Genomic DNA, 26,787 nt, shown 5'->3' on the forward strand with positions numbered 1-26,787 from the left:
TTAAATTATAAATAATCTTCTTTAACAGCTTTATTGAGATATAAATCACATATCATACTAGTCAGTCATTTAAAGTATACAGTGGTTTTTTACTATATTCGCAGATAAGTGCAACTATCACCTCAGTCCATTTTTATATTTAAAAATTTCTTTAATTAAAGTGTAGCTGATTTACAATATTATATTAGTTTTACGTGTATAAAATGGTGATTCAAAGTTTTTATAGATTATACTCTATTTGTGGTTATTATAAAATATTGGCTGTAGTCCCTGTGCTGTACAATATATCCTTGTAGTTTATTTTATACATAGTAGTTTGTATCTCTTAATCCCCTACCCCTATCTTACCCCCCACCTCCACTGGTAACTACTAGTCCGTTCTCTATATCTGTGAGTCTGTTTCTTTTTTGTTATATTCATTCATTTATCTTATTTTTTAGATTCCACATATAAGTGATAACATACATATTTGTCTTTCTCTGTCTGACTTATTTCACTAAGCATGATACCCTCCAGGTCCATCCATGTTGTTGCAAATGGCAAAATTTCACTCTTTATAATGGCTGAATAGTATTCCATTTTGTGTGTGTGTGTGTGTGTGTGTGTGTGTGTGTGTGTGTATACCACATCTTTATCCATTCATCTATTGATAGACAATTAGGTTGTGTCCGTATTTTGGCTATTGTAAATAATGCTGCTATGAACATTGGGGTGCATGTATCTTTTCAAATTAGTGTTTTTGTTTTCTTCAGATACATACCCAGGCATGGACTTGCTGGATTATAGGATAGTTCTATTTTTAGCTTTTTGAGGAACATCCACACTGTTTTCCACAGTGGCTATACCAGTTTACATTCCCGCCAACAGTGTATGAGGGTTCCCTTTTCTCCACATCCTTGCCAACACGTGTTATTTGTGGTTTTTTGATGTTATCCATTCTGACAGGTGTGAGGTGATTATTTCATTGTGGTTTTAATTTGCATTTCTCTGCTGATTAATGATGTTGGGCATCTCTTTTGTGCCTGTTGGCCATCTGTATGTCTTCTTTGGAAAAATGTCTATTTGGGTCTTATGCCCCCTTTTAAATTGGGTTGTTTGTTTTCTTTTTTTTTTTTTTTGCGGTACGCGGGCCTCTCACTGTTGTGGCCTCTCCCGTTGAGGAGCACAGGCTCTGGACACGCAGGCTCAGCGGCCATGGCCCATGGGCCTAGCCGCTCCGCGGCATGGGGGATCTTCCCGGACCGGAGCACGAACCCGTATCCCCTGCATCGGCAGGCGGACTCTCAACCACTGCGCCACCAGGGAAGCCCGCCCTGTTTTCTTGATATTGAGTTGCATGAACTGTTTATATATTTTGGATATTAACCCCTTATTGCTCATATCAGTTTTGGTGAAATATTTTCTCCCATTCAGTAGGTTGTCTCTTTATTCTGTCAGATTTCCTTTGCTGTGCAAATGCTTTTAAATCTAATTAGATCTCATTTGTTTATTTTTGCTTTTATTGCCTTTGCCTTTTGTGTTTCCATACAAATTTTAAGTTGTTCTAGTTCTGTGAAAAATGCCATGGGTATGTTGATAGTGATTGCATTGAATCTGTAGATTGGCTTGCGTAGTATGGTCATTTTTATGATATTCTTCCATTCCATGATTACAGTATATCTTTCCATCTGTTTGTGTTGTCTTCAGTTTCTTTCATCAGTATCTTATAGTTTTCTGAGTACAGGTCTTTTACCGCCTTAGTTAGCCTTATTCCCAGGTATTTTATTCTTCTGATGAGATTGTAAATGGGATTGTTTCCTTAATTTCTCTTTCTGACAGTTTGTTGTTAGTGTATGGAAATGCAACAGATTTTTGTAAATTAATTTTGTATCCTGCAACTTTACCAGATTCATTGATGAGCTCTAGTAGGTTTTTGGTGGTGTCTTTAGGATTTTCTATGTACAGTATCATGTCATCTGCAGAGAGTGACAGTTTTACTTCTTCCCTTCCAATTCAAATCCTTTTTATTTCTTTTTCTTGTCTGATTGCTGTGGCTAGGACTTCTAATATTATATTGAGTGAAAGTGGCAAGAGTGGGCATCCTTGTCTTGTTCGTGACCTTACGGGAAATGCTTTCAGCTTTTCACCACTGAGTATGATGTTAGCTGTGGGCCTATCATATATGGCCTTTATTATGTTGAGGCGTATTCCCTCTATGCCCTCTTTGTGGAGAGTTTTTATCATACATTGGTGTTGTATTTTGTCAAAAGCTTTTTCTGCATCTATTGAGCTGATCATATGATTTTTGTTCTTCAGTTTGTTAGTGTGGTATATCACTTTGATTTGCAGACCATACTTGCATCCCTGGGTTAAAACCCACTTGACCATGGTATATGATCCTTTTAATGTGTTGCTGGATATGATTAACTAATATTTTGTTGGGGATTTTTACGTCTATGTTCATCAGTGACATTGGCCTCTAGTTTTCCTTTTTTGTGATATTGTTGTCTGGTTTTAGTATCAGGGTGATGCTGGACCTGTAGGATGTAGCGGAAGTGTTCCTTCCTCTTAAGTGTTTTGGAGTAGTTTGAGAAGTGCAGATGTTAACTCTTCTTTAAATGTTTGGTAGAATTCACATGTGAAGACATCTGGTCCCGGACTTTTGTTTGTTGGGAATAAAGAGTTCATTTTGTTTGTTGAGAGAAAGAGTTCATGCTTGAACTCTTTCTTGGGTAGGTTGCCTGTCTACATTTTTCTTAATTCTTCTGGCATTTTATCTTGTTTCTTCATTTGTAACATGTTCCTCTGTCACCTCAATTTGCCTAATTTGCTGTCTTTGTTTCTATGTATATGGGAGGTTAGTTATATGTTCCAACCTTGGAGAAGTGGCCTTCTGTAGGAGATGTCCTATGTGACTCCCCTTTGGTCACCAGAGCTATATGCTGTAGGGGTACCCCTGTGTGGGCTGTGTGGATCCTTCTGTCGTGGTGGGCTGAATACTGTGGATGGTCTTGTAGGCATGGTTGGTCGGGCCATGTCACAAGGCAGATGGTTGTAGAACTCCAGGGGGCCCCAGGGCTAGTGCTGGCTCGTTGGGTGGGGTCTGGGTCTAGGCAATTCCAGAGCTGTTGCTCACCCACTGGTAGGTGGAGCCAGGTCCTGGGGTTAATGCTGGCCCACTGGTGGTCAGAGCTGGGTCCTGGGGTCTGGCAGCAGGGCTAGAGGTCCCAGAGCTGGTGTCAGACTGCTGTGGATGGGGCTGGCTCCTGACACAGCTGGCTGTGGGGTACAGGGTGTCCCAAAGCTTGTGTTAGCCTGCTAGTGAGTAGGACTGGATCCTGGGGCTAATAAGCTAGAGGGAGGATTCCAAAGTGGTGCTTGCCAGCACTAGTGTCCACGTGGTAGAATGGAGCTCTCCAGATTGGCTGCTGCCAGTATCTAAGTCCCCAGAGTGAAGTTTCAGTCACTTCCTGCCTCTCCAGGAGACTCTCCAAGATCAGCAGGTAGGTCTGACCCAGGCTCCTTTCAGATTACCGCTTCTGCCTGGGTCCTGGAGAATGTGAGATTTTGTGTGTGCCCTTTAAGAATAGAATCTGTATTTCCCACAGCCCTCTGGTCTCCCAAAAGTAAGCCCCACTGGCCTTCAAGGCTAAACATTCTGGGGGCTCCTCTTCCCAATAAGGGACTCCTGGGCTCAGGAGCCCAATGAGGGGCTCAGACCCCTCACTCCTTGGGGAGAACCTCTGCAATTGTAATTACCCTCCCGTTTGTGTGCCAGCCACCCTGAGATACGGGTCTTTGCTATACCGTGACTCTGCCTCTCCTACCCGACTCATTGTGGTTCCTTCTTTAAATCTTTAGTTGTAGTGATCTTTTCTGGTAGGTTCCAGTTTTGCATCAATAGTTGTTCTATAAATAGTTGTAATTTTGGTGTGCCCATGAGAGAGGTGCACTCTGGGTCTTCCTACTCCACCATCTTGGGAACTCTGTCCACCTCAGCCCAAAACCATTTTCATCACTTCAAAAAGAAACCCCAGGGGCTTCCCTGGTGGCACAGTGGTTAAGAATCCACCTGCCAACGCAGGGGACACCGGTTTGAGCCCTGATCTGGGAAGATTCCACATGCCGTGGAGCAACTAAGCCTGTGCACCACAACTACTGAGCCTGCGCTATAGAGCCTGCAAGCCACAACTACTGAAGCCCGCATACCTAGAGCCCGTGCTCTGCAACAACAGAAGCCACAGCAATGAGAAGCCTGCTCACTGCAACGAAGAGTAACCCCTGCTCGCCGCAACTCGAGAAAGCCTTGCGCAGCAGTGAAGACCCAACACAGTCGAAAAATAAATAAATAAGTAAATAAATTCTTAAAAAAAAAAAAAAAAAAAGAAACCCCATACCTTTAAGTTCTCACCTCCCTATTCCCCTATTTCCCCAGCCCTAAGCAACCATTAATCTACTTTCTATCTGTATAGATTTGCCTGTTCTGGACATTTAATGTAAATGAAATCATATAACGTGTCTTGTTTGGCTGCCTTATTTCACTTAGCTTAGTATTTTTGAGGTTCAGTTGTGTTGTCTCAACCACGTTGACTGTCTGTTAAAACTAAAACGCTAACATTTTCCAGAGATTTTTGATAGAACGCAGAGTATACATGACATAACATCACAGTGCACACGATACAACCCCAAATTACTCAATCTATCAGGAAATTATGATTCAGTCTCAAGAGAAAAATAGTTGACTTATCCACCTGAAGAGTCATTAGGACTAAGAATTATCAGACAAAACCTTTAAAGAAGGACTTATTTTAAATATACTCCACAAAGTAAAGGAAAACACGTTTGAAATGAATGAATGATGGAAAATCTCTGCAATGAAATAGATAATATAAAAGAACCAATGGGAATTTCAGAGCAGAAAAATACAGTATCTCTAAAAAAATTCACTGAGTGGTTTCAATATCAAAAGGAGGTTTATAGGAAAAAGTCAGTGAAATTGAATATAGATCAGTGGAAGTATCCTATGAAGAACAGAGATGAAAAGATTGAAAAAATAAAGGTGAATAAAAAGATCTATCATATATATAATTGGAGTCCCAGAAAGAGAGCAGGGAGGGAACAGAAGTTTAGGAACAGCCCTAAACTTCTCAACTTTGGAGAAATATATGAATTTATAGAATCAACAGTTGCAGCACCAAAACAATATAAATTCAAACAAAATCACACTTAGCACCTTATAATCAATTAATAGAAAGGATAATGAAGTAGTCTTGAAAGCATCTATAGAGCTAAAAGACATGAGTTTTCATATCTAAAGGGTCCACTATACTCAACCCAATTATGGGATATAGACCCACTCAAGGCACATCACATTCCTAAGGATGGTACAGATGAACTAATGTAAACAAATATATATATGCAAGAACTAATATAAAGAATACGTGTAATGAATGATCACTTTGTAATTTGTTACATGCTTCGTTAAGGTATAGGATAGTGTACGTTATCAAATTATTTATTTTTATATTTGCCTCATATTTTCCACTAGTTTTTAAGCTTCTGGAGGCAGAGACTGTGATGTTTTCATCTAATGTATTCAGTGGATATATTTTATTATGTATCTCTGGAGGTTTTCTTCCTCTAGAACCTTGTGTTTTTTTCAAGGTCTTGTTACTGGGTTACGGGTTAATAGGTTGCTGCAACATAGCATTCCCATTGTCAAGTCATATTTTAGGAACAGTTACTGTTGCATCTAGTATTTAGACTACACATAGGCTTAAAAAAGAGTTACATCAGTTATTGTGTAGCGCCCACTGGATTGTAGTTCCTCATAGTGTAGTTATGTATCTAGTCATTTAATTTATTCCTTTCTTTCTCACCTCATTCCATAATGGATTTAGGTAGTTTAAAATGCATACAGTAAAACACTGGCAAAATATAGGTACAAGTAAAGAAACATGAGATAGAACTTGCAATTAAAAGTAAAGAACCTAAACCAGGGAAAAATAACTAATGAGCAGAAGTTGTCATTATGTTTTCATATTTTTCATGCTTACCTTTACTTGTTTTACTTGGTATAGCTTATTCATATAAAAATGCTCACATTTCAGATCAGACGAGGATCCTAAGGTCTCAGGCACACTAACTTTTTGTTGGATAGAATCTGTCTCTGAAGGCAAATTAGTCGGTTTTGTGGAACGTAATGGAGTATGTGTGCTTTGCTGTGTTTGTTTTAAACATTAAGTACTGGCTTAAATAAATTCTTAGGATGGAAAGTATTTTTTTTGAAGTATTCTCTCCTTACCCTAGTCCAAAAATAAAAGGCAAAAAATAATTCACTTGTTATTCATGGATTTCCTCATAACTCGTACTTTTCCCCCATGGAATTTATTCAATATCCAGGATTTATAATTACAGTTTTTATTAACCTCATCTACTTAATGTTAGTACTGTCTTATATAATATGGTTAACTCTTGGGTAAAGTGTACTGATGCATTACAGGAAATGAATCAAACCTATTTTAATAGAAGTTGTTGAGGGAAATAACACAGAATTCAATTCTAAAGAGTTTTTTATCCCTTATTCCATAAGATTTTATGAAGGATAGCTATGTGCTCAGCCTCCGCAAGGGCTTCAGGCGGATTTCGTCTCTTTAAGCTTGGATTTATGGTATGATTTGTCTGTTATTCTCTTGGTATATGTAAAACCATTACACTTTTACAATGAGATAGAAAAACTTTGAAGCCTGACGCTAAGATAAAACTCCTTTCAGTCCCCCACAGTCCTGAGTCTCATTTAAAACCTAGAATTTTTGATGCTGCTAATGGAGGAGGTATTTGTATAATATCTTGAAATTACTAAAGAATAGATAACTTTATAGTTAGAAATGGTCAGACTAGAGTTGTAGGTGAAGTTGGGATGTGCGCCATTACAGGGATCATTTTATATAAAGAGAGTCATCATATTACAGTGCATTTGGCATTTCAGTAAGTGCAAGGAATTTGGGCCAACTCCACAGTTGAAAGGAACAGTCTCAAAAGACTACCCTGACTTCTGGCACCAATTCCAGGTTCGGGGCGTCCCCAAAACCGCTTTTAGTTTTAATAATTTGCGAGAAGGACTCAGCAGGACTCACTGAAAGCTGTTCTACTTACAGTTACAGTTTATTACATGGAAAGGGTACAGATTAAAATCAGCTAAGAGAAGATGTGCCCAAGGCAGAGTTCAGGAGAAGTACGAAACCCAGAGCTTCTCTCCTGTTCTCCTTGTGAAATTAGGGCAGCATTACTTCCCCGGCATCCATGAGACAGTACGAATGGAGTATTGCCAACCGAGGAAACTCACCTGAGCATTTGGTTTCCAGAGTTTTGGGGGTTGCTCAGTCACATACTGCCTGCAGGACTGATCTTTAGTCTCCAGCCCTTCCCTGAGGTTGGGATGATCCCTTTAGTTTCCAGTCCCTTTCGGAGATAAAACTGATACTACATGGCCCAAATACATTATATCCATCATAAATTACATTGTTAATCTGTTTGCTGTCTGAAGACCCCAGACGAAGATACTCCTGTTAGGCCTGATATTCCAAGAACCTAGAGATCACCTCCCAGTAGCTGCAGCAAAGGCCAAACCTCTCATTGGGTAAGATTAGTTCGTCACGGTACAGGCCGCTTCCTGGCCTTCAGCCAAGGCTCTCTTACAACAAAATGATAATTTTTTGGGGGGGGGTATTACATTTAGTGTAGCATTTACATGATGGACACAGCAATAGTGTCATAGTGAATATGTCTGTCATTTGGAGGAGCCCAGTGTTGGGTAGGGATAAATTTAAAGAAACCACTAATTCATCTTATAAGGCCGTTACATACATTCTCATATTTTTGTACTACTATTTTAATTACTTGTTTTCCCCCTTTGATCTATTGTTATTTGTACCATATGATAAACTTGTGCAGAACTGTTTAGCATAGAAACTAGCTGATGGTTAACGAAATCTCGTTCTTCCTCCAGCTGATCATTTTATTAAATCCTGAGGAGGCTTTAACTAAATCTCCCAATACATTTAATTATTAATATCAGTATTATCAAAAGGCCTGTTTACATAATGTGGTTGAATCTTATCAGCAAGGCCAGTGTTAACACCATATGGCAGTATGGTGTGTCAAAAGGTGCTGGCATGGGCTTTCCTAGTGGTGCAGTGGTTGAGAATCCGCCTGTCAGTGCAGGGGCACAGGTTCGAGCCCTGGTCTGGGAAGATCCCACATGCCGCGGAGCAACTAGGCCCGTGAGCCACAACTACTGAGCCTGCGCGTCTGGAGCTTGTGCTCCACAACAAGAGAGGCCGCGACAGTGAGAGGCCCGCGCACTGCGATGAAGAGTGGCCCCCGCTTGCCCCAACTAGAGAAAGCCCTCGCACAGAAACGAAGACCCAACACAGCCAAAAATAAATAAATAAAATTAAAAAAAAAAAAAGATGCTGGCATATTACCAGTGTCCCATCGACTCATCAGCCATCTAGTCCGTCATCATTTCATATGACTAAATTGTCTCCCAGAGTGATGCCACTCAGGTTCGCAGAATTCCATTTGATCATGCCAGGTTCCAAAAGCAGGAAGTTGGTTCAGCAACATCCGGCTTCACCCATTCTGGTATTTGGTGTAACTGAGCTAAGAGACAATATCATATCTGTTCTGAATTTTTGAATTTTATTTTGTTTATTTTTTTATACAGCAGGTTATTAGTTATCCATTTTATACATATTAGTGTATATATGTCAATCCCAATCTCCCAAGACAATATCATATCTTGCTCTGAGCCTCTCACAGAGCATCAATATAATAATACTGGATTTCCCTTATTGCATAACCCATTTATTCATTCTTCTATCCTTAGCTGTTACTTTTCCTTCTCTCTGTCACTTAGTTTCGCCCAAACTTTTGGTCCTTTGGGAAGAATGTTAGGTTTGACCACTGTGCTGGTCCAGATGGACAGCAGCAGCACTAGTCTAGCAAGTGCCTCCATCTCAATGCATTGATGCAGTGTAGGGTTGCATAGATACAGAAATGGTGGGCTATCTCAACCACCAAGCAATCCAGCAGTATTCCCTGCCAGCCTTGGTTTTACTAGATGGAATGATGGCATGACTCACCCTATCAGGCCCTTAGGAGTACTGACATTAAGCTTTAAAGGCTAGAAATTCTTCTTAGGAATTATCCTTGCTTCTGGCTCCTACAATTGGAGCCCTGGTCTGGGACTCTGCATCTGGTAGGGAGGTGAGGCGAGAAGGGAAGAACTATATAGTCATAACGGCATCCTTCCTCACTTCCTTTTTCCTTAGGGAAGTGAAGTATTACAAATTTACTTGTTATATATTACTGGTGAAATAATTTTCTTTTAGTCATGATTTAGAGGTCCTTCTCATCACTAAGGGTGCTTTTCTTTTTTGCCTTGAAATTTACTTTGCATGTAAAATACAAGTATACCAGGCTTTAGTAGCCATGTTCCTGTGAATTTCTTTCATCTTGTTTTTATTCTTTTCATTTTGAGTATCTCTTTAGTATGTGGCAGTTAGTTGTTTTACTTGCTGATCCAGAAAAACCTGTGACTCATTAATGATTATGTGCTTTAATTACTTGTTTCAAGGGATGTGTTAACTTTTACAATATGGTATTGTATTTATCAAAAAAGTCAAGGGAATAAGTATAAATTTTGAAACAAATAGATTCCAATGAAGACAGAAGTGCCTACATAACAGTATATAAATACATTTTAAAGTAATTTCACATTGTTATGGTAGTACCATCAGTTTGAGAATGATTTGAAGAATCTTCAGAAGAATCCAAAGTATGTCTAATCATTTTCTTGCAAGTCGGTGGCTGATTTCATTATGAAATAGAACATGCTGGGTTTTGGTTCACACGGTCTCACTTCTGCTTCATGGTATCTAAAACCAATGCAGAGTTCTGATAGGTGTTAAATGAACTTTGTGGAACACCATGAAATGTTGAAGGAACCATTGTTATCAATGAATATGACTGAATTGTGTATATAATATAAAAATCACAGTATCAAGTCATATATTTATTGAAAAGAAAAATCTATTAAGCTATTCATGATTATTCATTAGCATTTCTTATATAATTATATGGTATTTTAAAATAGATAAGTTTTACCCATTAACTAACTATTTCCCCCCTATTTCTCATTATTTAATTTTAGCAGTAGAAATGCCTTGGCTAATCTCAGATATATATTTGATAACCCTAGCACCAAGTACAATCTGTGGTACATAGTATTCAATTGTTAGTTGATTAATTAATTAATAGAAACTGTAGAAGAAAATCAGATAAGTGCTAAGCATACATAAGCCTTTATTCAGAGTGCTAGTACATGAGGAAGTTTCAAGGAATATTCTACTTGCTATGGAATGAGGATATGTGTCTTCCCCCCAACCCCCCAGCTCATATGTTGAAGCTCTTAATCCCCAGTGTGCCTTTAGGAAGTAATTAGGTTAGATGATGTCATTATGATAGGGTCTTCATGACGGGATTATTAGTGCCCATATAAAAGGAGATAGCAGAGAGCGCTCGCTCTCCCTCCCTCCCTCCCTCTCTCTCTCTCTCTCTCTCCCCCCCTCCCCCCTCTCCCCCCCCCCTTCTCCCTCTCCCTCTCTCTCTCTCTCTCTCTCTCTCTCTCTCTGTGAACACACCAAGGAAAGGCCATGTGAAAACTACAAGCCAAACCCTGCTGGACCTTGATCTTGGACTTCCCAGCCTCTAGCACTGTGAGAAAATAAATTTCTGTTGTTTAAGCCACCCAGTTTATGGTATTTGTCGTGGTAGCCCAAGCTGACTTAGACATTACCTTAAGAAAGAAAGGCAGTTTTTATAGAGCTTTAGCAAGATAGGTCTGGTGGAGGTAATATAGGGATCAACAGCTTGTTTTATTGTGCTTTGCTTTGTTACACATCACAGATACTGAGCTCTTTACAAATTGAAGGTTATGGCAACCTTGCATTGTAAGATAATGGTTAGCATTTTTAAGTAATAAAGCATTTTTAAATTCAGGTGTGTACATTGTTTTTTTAGGTGTAATGCTGTCGCGCACTCACCAGACTTTTATATGCACTGGGAAACCAGAAGAATTCATGTGACTTCCTTTATTGTGATATCAGCTTTACTGAAGTGGTCCGGAACCTAACCTGCAGTATTTCTGAGGTGTGCCTGTAGTGTCAAAGGTGGTTCTCAGAAGAGAAGGCAATTATTCTTGCAATTTAGGCCAGCTGGGATTTATCCAGAGGAGCGGAGGCAAAGATGGGCAAAAGGGAATGTGAGAAACGGCTGGGCTGACAAGGACAAGATCATAGGCGGTCCACTGATGAAAATCAGATACTATTGACTGGTACACAGTTTTAGAAGGTTTTTCTCTTTAGCGATATATTGTTTAAGTAAATATAAATATGTGTTAAAGAGATTATGTTAATGTATAACAAGACAGTGAGAAACATAAGTTAATAAGCCCATAAATTTTCTCAAGGTAATTTTTTGGGGCGGGCTTTAAAAAAAAAGAAACTTTTTATTTTGAAATCATTTTAAATTCACAGGAAATTGCAGACAGTACAAAAAGATCTCATGTACCCTTTACCCAGTTTCCCCCATTGTTACATCTTACCCCACTCGTAATAGGGCTTTTTCTTTCAGTGACAGTGGGTAGTAGTTTAGTCTACATTTAATCATCCCTGGACTCCCTGCTCTTTTCTTCTTTTTCCCATAGTCTCTTTCCCATATCTTCCTTTCCACATGAACTCTAGAGTTTGATCTGCTGGATTTGAATATTTATTTCTATAATTAGAAATGATTTTAATTTTGTGGTAGACTTTCTTTTGAGTTACACTGTAGGTGTGGGTTGTCAGTTTTACTTGTTTCCTCTTGTGGATTGCATCTAGATGGTTTTTTGAAGGATATGTAAAAGATCAGAATTTGGGCAGCCACTGTTGGGAAAGAAGTTTGAGAAAAGTTTATTAACAGAATGTTATGAATAACTTTTTTAAATTGTAAGGTGAACTTCAAATTAATGTTCCTATTAAAAATTCAAATGTATGACTAACAGAAAGGCAGTTTGTGACATAATTTTACCAGTGTGGATTTTCTCTTCTTTATTACTGATATAATATGTATTTGACAAAATTAAGATACACTTTTTTTTTTTGCGGTACGCGGGCCTCTCACTGTCGCGGCCTTTCCCGTTGCGGAGCACAGGCTCCGGACGTGCAGGCTCAGCGGCCGTGGCTCATGGGCCCAGCCGCTCCGCGGCCTGTGGGATCTTTCCGGACCGGGGCACGAACCCATGTCCCCTGCATCGGCAGGCAGACTCTTCAACACTGCGCCACCAGGGAAGCCCTAATATACACTTTCAATAAACATTTTAGTTGTAATATTATAATACCATATGCTGATTTTCTTCTGTACGGGTATATAAAGAGGAGGAGTAGGAAGACCAGAAAATAAAAGCATTCCATTGTGAGAGCCTACTCCCCCAACCTGTATAAATGATGAAAAGGAACCAAATCGGAGACATTGACATGAGCTTGATGGAAGGAGAGATACGTGTCCTAATTAGTATTCTCAGTAACCAATCCCTATGCAGTATTCTGATCTGTGGTGTCTGGACTGGGGCTGAGGTACATATAGTTAAATAACCTCTATAGTTGATTTTGTTGTCCAGCCAGAGTTGAAAACTACTGCTTTGAAGGTTAACTAATGTTATTATATCCACATTTTACTATTATAGGAATAATAATTATAATAATCATGCTCTGGTACTGATATTCTACTGAAGTATTAAAGTAAAAATGAGCTATAGAATATTGCCCTTTCAGTGTGGTCATTGTTTTGGGATGCTTTTTTATTCTTAATGTTACAAATAAAAATATGTATCATTATAAATATTAATTTTGACTTGGAGTTTTAAATAATGTTGTTCCTTTTAAGTCAAGTGTTTTAAGTCAGATGTTCCTTTTTATTGTTTTGTTTTTTTTTTTTTTTTTGTGGTACGCGGGCCTCTCACTGTTGTGGCCTCTCCTGTTGCAGAGCACAGGCTCCGGACGCGCAGGCCCAGCGGCCATGGCTCATGGGCCCAGCCGCTCCGCGGCATGTGGGATCTTCCCGGACCGGGTCACGAACCCGTGTCCCCTGCATTGGCAGGCAGACTCTCAACCACTGCGCCACCAGGGAAGCCCAGTCAGATGTTCCTTTTAAGTAGAATAATGCTTTTCCTTGGGGACCAGGAAAACTGCAGATTACAGAAACTTTAATTCATGATAAGTGGTACAATTCATATTCAAATTAGGAAGAAACTTGAATAATACTTTTTTACAGTGATAATGTAGAGATTTTTATCTCTTCTAAACATTTCTATCTCTTTCTTAGTTTTCATGGATTGTCAAGGTTGGAACTAATGTTTTGTCCGAATTTCCCTTTCGCTTCCTTTATTGACAATACTTGGTATCTGGTTGGCTGGCTGCCACCTTATTTGCAATATGTCACTGACTCAGAGTGGTTCAGAATACCAGATGTTATTTTGCTTCTTATGTCAGAAAATGGAATTTGCCAGCCCATTGTTCCATTTATCCATTGCCATGCAACACACTGTATTTTTCAGAAACAGGGACTGAGACAGAATGTATGTATAATGCAAGATGTACTAAGGATTAACACCTTTGGGAGGGGAGCTGGAGGAAGCAGGGTTAGGCAGAGGGAGAAGTCAGTTTGCACTGCAGGCCAAAGCCTCAGCCAGCCCCACTTAGGAGTTCTGGAAAGTCTTTAGCCCATCAGAATTGTTACTCATTTAGTTAAATTGGCTGAGTCTTTATAGTTCCCTGTAAATTATTCAGTGGATATAGGTTGCCCAAGAAGGACAAGCCTTTTGGGGAAGAGGCTCTCTCTGTAACTTTAAAGCGGCTGAGAACTGAGTCTTAGGGAAGGACAGCATTAGGGGAATGGGAAGTATACGACTTTGGAAAAAGAGGAATCAGGAAAGAAGACTGAGAAGAATTGGTCTTAGTTGAGAAAATAGAGGAGAAAATGGTAGAGTTGGGAGAATAATCAGCATTGTCAGATGTCACAGAGAAATCATTATAGGATTCAAACTGTAAAGATTCTGCTGGATTTGGCAATTAAAAGGTTATTTGTCATCTTAAAGAGAATATTTTCTGCATATGAATGGGAATGGGAAAGCCAAAAAAATTTTTAAGAACTTCTTTTAAGCACTCAAATTTCTTTTAAAATTTGATGATACATTTCAGTGGTAATGTAAGAATAAAGACTTGCATTTTCTTGGGCAGATATAATAATGATAGATAACTTTATGACTTTACTTGAAAGGGTTTGTTACTTACAGATTGTTAAACCTTTTCTTCTGTACGTAGCCTTCAAGATGCCAAAATCATGGTTCAATTATCAAATTATTTGTAGAGAGAATAGATGGGTGTTTACCTGCTTTTCTTTGATCCTGGCTCTTCTAGATGAGAGAAAAGAACCTCTTGGGTTTGAGGGTCCTGTCAGTTATGTAAGTGTAACCATCTTTCTATCATTTTACACTTGGGATCTCTTTCTATTCCTCTACTCCAGTGAGAACATTTTTATGAAGTAGTTAAGAGCATTTGTGACTCATATGATGGATATTGGTCAGCAGATGTATCCACACCTCCCCTGACATTTGTGGGGATTTGAATCTGCAGCTTCTGTTTCGCTTCGCCTACACTTCAAAAACCTAAAGTGCAAAAAGAACCAAGCCTATTTCTGTATATGTTAGGCCCAATTCAGATCATATTTTGTATACTTTCTCCCAGACAGTTTTAGATTAGATTTAGATGAAAATGGTAGACAATCTTAAAGGAGAAAGGAAACCACAGAAGATCAATCTGTAGTCTTTGGTTGAAAAAGGAGGAAGGGACATGTTTTCCTTTGTTTGAGGTGGTTAAGTGTGTGGGCTTACATACGTTTTAGGCCTTCCTTGTGCCGGTAATGTAGGTCATACTTAATATCAGCTAGATAGAAAAGTCATTGTTTCTTTCTTATGAATTCTTTAAGTTCTACCTCATATCTGCATTATACTTTGTCTCCCCCCTACCAAAAAAAAATAAAACATATTTTCAAACCTAACAGGTGATTAGGGAATAGTTCATAGTTCATATACTCCTGAGGTTTTATTAATTCAGGAGATTAGGAGAGTTTCCATCAAATCAAATAGATGCCATTTTAGGAACAGAGAGACTTCTTTTTCAACCATGGAATACACTAGGTATGTGGAATGAATCATTAGGCAACGTATTACCTGAAATGTGTAATTGTATTCCCTGTTGGACAAGCAGAGACCAATTTGTACTATCTTTATAACATGATCGTATTTATCTATGATCTTGATACCCATTAATTGTTTTCACTGAAAAATATTGCTGACTGCAGATGATCATAGTGGCTTAGTCAAAACATTTTCATATTCTTGAATTAAATGACTCAGACATTATATACATGTATTTTGGGGGTTTTTAAAGACTTTTTTTGAGGTGGACCTTTTTTTTTAAAGTCTTTATTGAATTTGTTACAATATTGCTTCTGTTTTATGTTTTGGTTTTTTGGCTGCGAGGCACATGGGATCTTAGCTACCCGACCAGGGATCGAACCCACACCCCATGCATTGGAAGGTGAAGTCTTAACCACTGGACCACCAGGGAAGTCCCCTGTATTTTGGTTTTTAGTTAATTAAATCAAATAGTACTGCATATAGTTAAAATAAAACTCAAGTAGTATCAAAAAGATTATATTGAAAATAGTCCCTCTGTCATACCTCTTATGCCCGCTCTCCTGGTGGCAGCCACATTCAACTTCTTTATGCTGTTTTTCTTGTTGTTGCTTTTTAACCCATATCTCTAATGTCCTGATATCTAAGCCTATTATTTCTTGATTTATAAATTTTAGACATATATTATATGCATTTTAGAATTATTTTTTGTTTTTTTTAATCAAGAAGAGTTGTTGAATTTAGTAAATACTTTTTTTAGATAAAATAAGAATAGGTAGATGCTTCCTTAACATGCTGTATGTGCCTGTATCTCATACCTCAAAAGTCAGCCTCATGCTAAATAGGTAACTTACTAAAGTCAAAACAAGACAAAGATGTTCATTGTCACCAATATTATTTTACATTGTAGTAGAAATACTAGCCAGTAAGGTAAAAGAAAAAAATTAAAAGTGTAAGAATAGTAACATTTATAGATGATATTCATAGATGATATTATTTTATACCTGGAAAATCAAAGAGAATTAACCTAAAAACTACTTACAAATGGCAAGAAAGTTCAAGAAGGATATCAAGAGCTTTTGTTGTCTAATTAATTGAGTAAATATTTATTGCATACTACTATGTGTCAGGCTCTTTTCCATGTGCTGGGAATCTAGTAGAGAACAAAATTCCTAGCTTTGTGGAATTTATAATGTAGCAAGGAACAATAACTATGAAGAGATATAGTAGAAAAAAAGACTCTAGGTATGGTATCTAAAAATATGGACTACTTAGGGATATATTTATTAAGAAATATATAGCATATTAACATGAATATACAGTGAGGAAGACAATCCCTACCAGATATTAAAATATCTGTATTTAATAATTAAAAGTATATTACCACTGTGTGTAAAGACAGACTAATGGAACCGAATTGAAAGTCTTATAGTAGATCCAAATACTTAGTGTTAACATCTGGTGAAGGTTGCATCTTAAATAAGAGGTTCAATGAATGGTGTGTGGGAAAAATAAAATTGGATCATACCTTCCAAGGTGTACCAGGAAGAATTGGAAATGGATTAAACATTGAATCATATGCAGTAATGATCATAGCAAAGAGTATGGTTTCTGGAGCCAGACTGCCTGAGTTTAAATCCTGATTCCAATCAATGTGTGACCTTGAGCATTAACTGTGTGGCTTAGCTTCCTCATCTCTAAAGGGGGAAAATAATTGTACCTACCTTGCGGTGTTGTTGTGAACATTAAATAAGTAAAGCACATAAAGTATTTAGAACACTGCATGGAAATTAGAAAGTACTAAATAAGCATTAGGTGTTATTTTTTATCAAGATATAAGAAAAGATACAGGGCTTCCCTGGTGGCGCAGTGGTTGAGAGTCTGCCTGCCGATGCAGGGGACGCGGGTTCGTGCCCCGGTCCGGGAAGATCCCACATGCCGCGAAGCAGCTGGGCCCGTGATCCATGGCCGCTGAGCCTGCGCGTCTGGAGCCTGCGCTCCGCAACGGGAGAGGCCACAACAGTGAGAGGCCCGCGTACCACAAAAAAAAAAAAAAAAGATACAAAGAAATAATATTAGGAATATAGCTATATATTGTAGATTAAACAAATAATAATAGAATACAGTGAACAACTGTATTCCAATAAATTTGAAAATGTGTATGAAATGTATATGAGAAAATATAAATGGCTATAACTTACTCAAGAAGAAATAGAAATTATCTCAATAAACTAAGAACGTTTAAAAAAACTGAATCTGTAATGGAAAGTTCTCCCTCCACAAGACTGCAGTCTCATATTTTTTAAAGGTACTTCTTGTCTTCACCCCTTTAATTTTTATAAATTGAAATACATATGATAAAGTCCACAAGTGTTAAATGTGCAGTGATGATTTTTGACAACGTATATACCTGTGTAACCACAATCCCAAATCAAGATGTAGAATGTTTCCATCACTCTAAAAGTTTCCTTGTGCTCTTTTCCAGTTAGTGTCTTATATCTCTCCATCACCAGTTGTTTTGGTTTCTATCACCATAGCTTAGTTTTACCTGTTCTAGAACTTCTTATAAATGGAATCATACGTCATATATTTTTTTTGTCTGATGTCTTTTGATCAACATAAAGTTTTTGAGATTCATCCAGTTTGATGTAGTATCAACAGATCTTTCCTTATTGCTAGAGTAGTCTTCCACTGTGTAAATATGTGACAATTTATCCACCCACCTGCTGATGGTCATTTGAGTTTTTTCCAGTTTTGAGCTGTTACGAATATAGCTCCTATGAACAGCCTCCACGTGGCTTTATAGATGAGTTCTCTTTTATTTTCAAGAAAGGAATAATTGGGGACTTCCCTGGTGGTCCAGTGGTTAAGAATCCGTGCTTTCACTGCAGAGGGCACGGGTTTGATCCCTGGCCAGGGAACTAAGATCCCGAATGCCGCGTGGTGCGGCCAAAAAAAAGAAAGGAATAATTGAATTCTGTATAAATTTCTTTTGAAATTTTGATAAGCCGTTTATCTCACTTTATGAAGATAGTAAAACCTTAACAACAAAATTTGAAAAGGGTAGTACAAGAAGAGAATGTTACATAGCACAATATCACTTATGAATATAAAAATAAAAGTTTTTAAAATAACTTTTAATTATTTATTTTAGGCTGCGTCTGGTCTTAGTTGCGGCACATGGGACCTTCACTGCAGCATGCGGGATCTTTCGTTGTGGCACGTGGGCTTCTCTCTAGTTGTGGCATGCGGGTTTTTCCCTCTCTAGTTGTGGTGCGTGTGCTTCAGAGCGTGTGGGCTTTGTAGTTTGCAACATGCGGGCTCTTTAGTTGAGGTGCGTAGGTTCAGTAGTTGTGGCGTGTGGGCTAAGTTGCCCCGTGGCATGTGGGATCTTAGTTCCCCAACCAGGGATCGAACCCTCATCCCCTGCACTGGAAGGCGGATTCTTTACCACTGGACCACCAGGGGAGTCCCTAAAAATAAAAGTTTAATAAAATCAAATTCAGAGGCTTCCCTGGTGGCGCAGTGGTTGAAAGTCCGCCTGCCGATGCAGGGGACGCGGGTTCGTGCCCCGGTCTGGGAGGATCCCACAGGCCGCGGAGCGGCTGGACCCATGGGCCATGGCCGCTGGGCCTGCGCGTCCGGAGACTCTGCTCCGCAGCAGGAGAGGCCACAGCAGTGAGAGGCCTGTGTACCGAAAAAAAAAAAAAAAATCAAATTCAGCAGTGTATATATTATGAGTGCTAAGACAATTTTTCAATTTCAGTTATTTTTCAATTTAATATCTCTGTAACTTTTAAATAAATGGCTTCTAAAATTATAGTAGTCAATTTATTCTTTTTTTTTTTTTTTTTTTTTTTTTTTTTGCGGTACGCGGGCCTCTCACTGTTGTGGCCTCTCCTGTTGCGGAGCACAGGGTCTGGACACGCAGGCTCACCGGCCATGGCTCACGGGCCCAGCCGCTCCGCGGCACGTGGGATCCTCCCAGACTGGGGCACGAACCCGCGTCCCCTGCATCGGCAGGCGGACTCTCAACCACTGCGCCACCAGGGAAGCCCTATTCTCTCTTTTAGTGGCACATGCCATAATGGTGCATCTTTACAGTCAGTGGAGTTTTAGATTCAGTGATAGATGGCACATTAAAAAAAAAGTATGGCCATGTAGGTTTTATTCCAGGATGCAAGGGAGTTTCAACATTAGAAAATCTATTAGAGTAACACACACTGTATTAATAGGTTAAAAGAGGAAAATAAACTCAATACCAAAAATGACAACAAAATTGAATATCCACTCCTGATACTTTTAGCAATTTGGGAGGAGAAGGTAATTCTCCTAATATTGAGTTTCTACTGGAAATCTAAACCAAAGATCACACTTAATGGTGAAATATGAGAAACATTCCCATGAAAATTGGAAGCAAAATGAGAATGCTTCTATGAAGAAAATCCTATTCACAATAGCAACAAAACTGTAAGGTATCCAAGACTATCAATAGCAAAAGATGTGTAAGCTCTCTGTGGAAAAATATTCAATATTATTGAAGGACATAAAAGAAGACTCATAACTAATATATAAGGTATTTATATACATTAATTAAGATATGTGTCTATAATGTTAATTAACTTGATACATGGATGGGAAGAGTCACATTGCAAAGATACGATTTCTCTTCAGATTAATCTGTGAAGTCGTTGTGATTCCCATCAAAATCTCAGTATGTTTTATGGAACATATTAAGCTAATTCTAGCATTTATCTGGAAGAGCCATGGCAATTTAAAAACATGGTCTACTGGTATAGAGAGGTCATTATAGAGCTCTCATAATTAAGACAGTAGTCTAGGTATAGATGGCTGAGCATACCTCTGTTTGCCTGTGACAGTTCCAGTTCATGCCTATTGTCCTGGTCATTGTTAATAGGCTCCCTTTCGTTCTAAAGACTTTTGATTAAAATTGAATGGAAGTCCTGAAACAGATCCACTTGATTTCTGACTGAGGCGCTATTAGAAATCAGTAGTGAAAGGATGTCGTTCAATAAATGGTATTGGGACAGAAAGAAATATAGTGTGGCCTTTATCTTACACTACACAGAAAAATTAATTCCAGGGAGATTAAAGACTTGAAATGAAAAGTAAAACTTTAAAACTTTTAAAAGAAAATATAGGACACTATCCTTATGAGCCCTGGAAGGAGAGGATAAGGGAGATTTCTTAGGACAAAAAATGCAAATTCTGAGAGTAGAATGATGGTTGACAGGAGCTGGAGGTATGGGAAATAGGGAGAAGTTGGTCAAAGGGTACAAACTTTATGTTATAAGATGAATAAGGTCTGAGGAGCTAATGTATAGAATGGTGATTATAGTTGATAATATTGTATTACTAAGAGAGTAGAATGGAAGTGTCCGCTCCAAAAAAAAAAAAAAGTAAATATGTGAGATGAGATAATGGATGTGTTAACTCAGTGGTGGGGATCCTTTCACAATGTGATGTATATGAGATTAATCATCATGTTATACTTTAAATATATTACAATTTTATTTGTCAATTATACCTCAGTAAAGCTGAAGAAAGTGAAAAAATATAAATTATAAGACTACATTAGCATTAAACAATGTTTTTATGAGTAAGAAAGACACTATAAACAATGTGGAAAAACAAGCCCACATGCAGAGAGAAGAGATTTGTAACACATGTAGTTAAATCTGAAGAAACGAAATTCCTGAAGTTTAACCAAAAACAAACAACACACACACAGTATAAAAAAAATGGCACGGGATTTTAACTGGCATTTTACCGAAGAGGAATCTAAGATGACCATTGATAATGTAAAAAAGAGTCTTAACCTTAGTAGTAATCCTGCTAGTAAAGTTGAAGATGTACATGTCTTTTATCATAGCAATTCCACTCCTAGATAGCCTAGGGAAATGTTCCCATATGAGTACAAGGAGGTATTTGTAAAAATATTCATTTTGGAATTTTGTGTACTAGCAAAATAAAAATCTAAAACAATCTAAAATTGTTGGAAACAATCCAAATTCCTAATCAGGAGCATTGATAGATAAATTGGATCTGTGAAAATATTCCATGTAGCATTTAAATTAATGAACTAGAACAATATGTATCAACATGGATAAATTTTAGAAACATAACATTAGAATAAAACCAAGTTGCAAAAGGCTACACACAGTTTGGCATCAATTATAAAGTTTAAAGACATTCAGAAAAATATATAGTCTTATGGTTACATGTATATGTACTCATAAAATATGCATGATATAGTAAACACCGAATTCAGGATTGTGGTTGCTAACCTCTGGGGAGTGGAGGAAGGGGGTGATATCAGGAAGGGTAATGAGATACTTGGGGAGTGGCAGTACTATCTATAATGTCTTGTTAAATATTTTACATTTTATTAATTGTTATAAGTATATAAATACAATTTATTTCTCTTATTAAGTTTTAATATTTCCTGGTTTTTCCATAGCCAAAAATATTACTGATGTTTATAAATCCTGTCTTTGTAATTCCTTTAGTCTCCTTTAAAATCTGAGAATTCTACCAGTAGCAGTTATGTATAATGACTATGCAGGTTAATATTTTTAAAAATAAAGAATAAAATACAGTTTTCCCCTTATCTAAAAATGGTCTAGGTAATTTCTAAGGTTCCTTCCAGCACTAAAGTGTACTTCTTAGATGTTTCTGAACAAGAGAAAAATCTTTTCTTAATGTAGCATTTCTGAGAGTTGAGGTTATAAATTCAAATATGGAGGACGATGAAGACAATTCCTATGCAGGCTGCTGTTTTCAGTCTGTCTATCTGCCTGTCTGTATTAAGCAATCATCTATCATCTGTAACAGGGGTCAGCAAACTTTTTCTATAAAGGGCCAGATAGGAAATATTTTAGGCTTTGAAGGCTATAGTCTGTCAGAACTATTCAACTTTGCCTTTTTAGTGGGTTAGCTGCCACAAAGGTTTGCAACCCTTTTTATTATTCAAATGTAAAAACAAACACAAAAACTGGCATGATTTAGTTTGCTATTAGTTAGATTTGGATATCTTACAAGCCTTTGACTTAAGATCTGTAAATAGCTTTATATAATAATATAGATCACTATTAAGTAGTTTCAGTCGTTTTCCGAATCAGCTTTGTGAAGCAGTTCTTTTTGTGTTGTCATGACCTGCAGTAATTGAAAATGTGTTTATTTACATTTATGTTCAGGGTCTAGGAAGTATATTTTTCCCTGTTCAGTTTCATGGGCTAGAAGGTAGTATGTTTTGTGGGTATCAAGTAATTACGGCTCTTCTCTGTATGCAGAAAGTAGGCCTACCATGGCCACATTGGAATCTGTGCAAATCTAAAGGAAGAATGGTAAGATTTAACCTCAGTGAAAATTACCACAGTACTTTTTATCTCCAGGACAGTGAAATTGCATGTGTTTAAAAAAGTTTTAATATGAATCAGAGCTAGGATTTGAACCCATAAAGAAATAGTCTAAAGAAATATATTTTCTTAGAGTATTAATTTTAAAAGAAGTTGAGATTTTCAGACAAAATGGTTATCTTACCAAGTAACTGATTGTGTTTATTTTTCCCAACTAAAAATTGAATGCGTCTGTTTTTTTCAGGGACATCAAACCTGACAATATATTGATGGATATGAATGGACATATTCGGTTAGCAGATTTTGGTTCATGTCTGAAGCTGATGGAAGATGGAACGGTAAATAAAGATAAATCTTAAACTGTTTGACCCACAGACATCTCCCTTACTGCTTGTTTTCTTTATCTGTTTTAGAAGCCATCTATTTATATTATCTATCAAACATCCTTCCATCCATTTGTCTTTCTGTGCTTTACTTCCCTCCACTTAGGCATACTTACTCATAATAGGGCTTGTCTAAAAAGTCATATACCATTTTCAACTGCTTATATTAACGATCTTAAGATTTATACACTATACCTTTTATGAGACTCTTGTTTGTTCCTTTTTTAGCTGAACTGTTTATTATTGTACTTGAGATATTTCCACAGTTCCGGAGGAGTGAAGAAAATAAATCCCACATGGAAAACAAATATGTGACTTCTTCACTTTCATTTCTTTTCTCTTTCTTTACTAGTTGTCTGGTTTTCCTGAGGGACAGTGTTCAACAAGTGAAAGCTTTTAGCAGAAAGTCCTCTAGGCTGATTCGGTTTTATGTCACCATTTACTTTATTTAGTTCTGCTAACCCTAGGCCCCTCCGTTATATTCTCTCACTTACTTAAAAGTTCACATGCCCCAGTTGTATTCCCTGTTTGTTATTGTTGTTGTTACTGTTGTAGTATTTACCTCAATTTCCTGGTTGTATAGCATACATCCAAATATATATCATTTTAATTGGCAGAAACTTTTTGAAGAGTAATTTAGTACAATACATTGCAAAAGCCACGAAAATGTCACATTATACTGGACCAGCAATTTGACTTCTGAAAATTTATCCTAAGGAGATAACTTTTTTAAAAAGGATTATATGACTTCTGCCTCTAGCCATTGATGGAGGGAGTAATTGATACCAAATTGTTCTTTCACTATAAATAACTGTAAAACTGGATTTGAAACAACTGTTTTTAGGCAGTGGACAACAGGCAACACAAGACTGTTATCTCTGAGAGAAGTTAATTCATGAGGTATGCCTCACCATTTCCCAGGATTGGGACAGTTTGCTGACTCTGATGCAGAAAGCTAGAGTTAAAGCAGAGTTTAACTGTCTTACAGAGCTGAGGAGGAGGAGATGAGAGTTGGGTTAGCTGAGGCAGCTGGAATCTGCAGGGCTTACCATTGGAAAGGAGGGAGTTGTGCATAGAGAGGGCCTAAAATATCCATATGGGGCTATCTCATGACGGTTGGTCTGTACATATGTCGTACAGTTGTCCCTTGGTATCTGTGGGGGATTGGTTCCAGGACTGCCCCCCTGCCGTGGATAGTAAAATCTGCAGATGCTCAACTAAGTCCCTTATATAAAATGATGTAGTATTTTCATATAACCTACGCACATCCTCCTGTATACTTTATATCATCTCTAGATTACTTATAATACCTAATATAATGTAAATGCTATATAAATAGTTGTAAATACAATGTAAATGCTATGTAAATAGTTGCCAGTGTGTGACAGATTCCAGTTTTGCTTTCTGGAACTTTCTGGAAAATTTTTTAAAAAATATTTTTGATCCACGATTGGTTGAATCTACAAATGTGGAACCAGCACATATGGAGGGACAACTGTATAAGAACATATGAGAATTACCAAAGAGTAGATGCTATCCATTTGAAAATCGAGCAGATTACTCGAAATCAAGCAGCGCTGGAGGAGACACAGTGTTAGGAGACATTGGAATATTGGCTAGTTAAGATGTTTGTAACATGTAAGACTTACTCTAAGGCTATCTAACAGCCTAAAACCAAGTCCTGATGAGATCAACAGAGTTTGAAAGTGGTCCTCCAAATAAAGGGGTTGAGATGAATCTTAGGTTTTCTATAAATTGCCTTTAAAGGGTATAAGTGTAAGCCAGCCCATGTTCAAGGAGATCAGTTAGCATTTTTTTATCTGCTTAAAGGAGAATTTAATATTCTTCAGAGGAAGGTAATAGAATTCATACTGTCCACAATGTTTTATTGACAGTGGCTGGCATTCAGTCAAAAATCACTAGACCAAACAAAAATAGAGGGTAGGGTAAGTGATTGTGATACAGAATTGAAAAATAAAAGTAGTCAGTAAAAGCCTGGCTAGCACAGATGTTGGAGTTGCCAGACAGAGACTTAATGAAACTATCATATATATGTTGAAAGAATCGAAAGGAAGATAATAGTCTTAAAGATTGCACAGATGAGGAATCTCTGCAGAAAAATAAATCAAACGGATCTTTTAGAACTTGAAAATTATAGTAATAGAAATAAAAAATTCACAGGAGGAGGTTAACAGTAGATTAGAAATGAGAGAAGAAAGAGCCAGTGAATTTGAAGACAGATCAATAGAGACTAAACAGTCTGAAGAACAGAGAGGAAAAGATTGAAACAAAATCAATATAGGCTCAGATATCCATACAGTTAGAATCCTAGTAAAAGTGTGATAGTAACAGAAAACATTTGTAAGAATTAATGGCTCAAACTTACCAAATGTGATGAAAAACACAGATATAAAATCCTAGAATAGGGCTTCCCTGGTGGCGCAGTGGTTGAGAGTCCGCCTGCCAATTCAGGGGACACGGGTTCGTGCCCTGGTCCAGGAAGATCCCACATGCCGCGGAGCGGCTAGGCCCGTGAGCCATGGCCGCTGAGCCTGCGCGTCCGGAGCCTGTGCTCCGCAACTGGAGAGGCCACAACAGTGAGAGGCCCGCGTACCGCAAAAAAAAAAAAAAAAAAAAAAAAATCCTAGCATATCTCAAGGTAATAAAAGGAACCACACTTGGATACACCGCAGTTAAACTGCTGAAACTTAAAGAAAAAAAATTGAAAGCAGCCAGAAGAAAAAACACTTTACATACTGTGGAAAAAGGGTAAAAATAACCACTGAACTCTCATCAGAAATCATGGAATGGTATCTTTAAAGTGCTGAAAGAAAAAAAAAAGTCTATAAATCAAGAATTCTATATCAAACAAAAATATTCTTCAAAAATGAAGGTGAATTAAAGACCTTTTCAGGTAAATGAAAGAGGCCTAGATGCTAAAGAATGTCCTTCACACCAAAGGAAATGACACCATTTGGATACTTAGCTATATGATAAACAATATCAGATATGATAAATAAGATTTACAGGATAAAGGAAGAAGATTATATTAATCTTTTTTTTTTAATTTACATAAAAGGTATCCGACTATTAAAAGAGAAAATAATATTGTAATTTGGGGCTTGTGACATAGGTAGAAGTAATAGATATGACAGTAGTCACACAAACAATGTAAGACCAGTGTATGTAATTATTCTGCTCTAAGATAACTGCATGTGTTTGAAGTATATAGTGGGAAGTGGATAGTGCCAGGTATGATATGAGAGGGAGAGAAATAGCATGGTGGTCTAAGTTGAGAAAACACAGATTAAAGTCAGGTAGGCTGTGGTATCAGAAAGTTGTGGTCCACAATTCCGGAAAAGAGAGAGCTACACTGAGAAAGAATTCCAGGGGAAGAGGTAGTGTTTCCTCAGTCCTGCGTGTTAAAGCCCCTTAAAGTTGGGGCTCCTCCTATGGAGTCTGGTGTTCAGTCCTCCAAGTCCCTATGCATTCCAGAATGCATTGAGTACTGTTTCTGTCTATATGAGTTGCCCCTGATCAGATTTATTCCTAAAATTCTAGTGTGTCTTCCTAGCCATTCATTTTTTATTAATGATCTCAAATAATTTTCCTGGACATAATAGCATGTTGGTCCTCCATTTAGAAAATTATAATGAAGAAACCTTCTTTTTTCTTTTCCTTTCTACTTTATTTTTTATGTGATGTATACATATTTTAGGAAGACATGAGAAAAAACAGCATTCCTTTG

At 37.7% G+C, this 26,787-nt stretch overlaps 1 protein-coding gene across 7 annotated transcripts in view; it reads left to right on the forward strand.

Annotated features, from left to right (window-relative positions):
- The window catches only part of CDC42BPA (CDC42 binding protein kinase alpha), a 323,215-nt gene that overhangs the window by 136,466 nt on the left and 159,962 nt on the right, over positions 1-26,787 (forward strand). For all 7 annotated transcript variants that reach the window (XM_065875747.1, XM_065875718.1, XM_065875737.1 and 4 more), the window contains exon 6: positions 22,901-22,994. In XM_065875747.1, the coding sequence (XP_065731819.1) occupies positions 22,901-22,994 (94 nt within the window). The remainder of the gene's footprint in view (positions 1-22,900; positions 22,995-26,787) is intronic.

The sequence above is a fragment of the Phocoena phocoena genome, chromosome 1, assembly GCF_963924675.1.
Source record: "Phocoena phocoena chromosome 1, mPhoPho1.1, whole genome shotgun sequence".
NCBI lineage: Eukaryota > Metazoa > Chordata > Mammalia > Artiodactyla > Phocoenidae > Phocoena > Phocoena phocoena.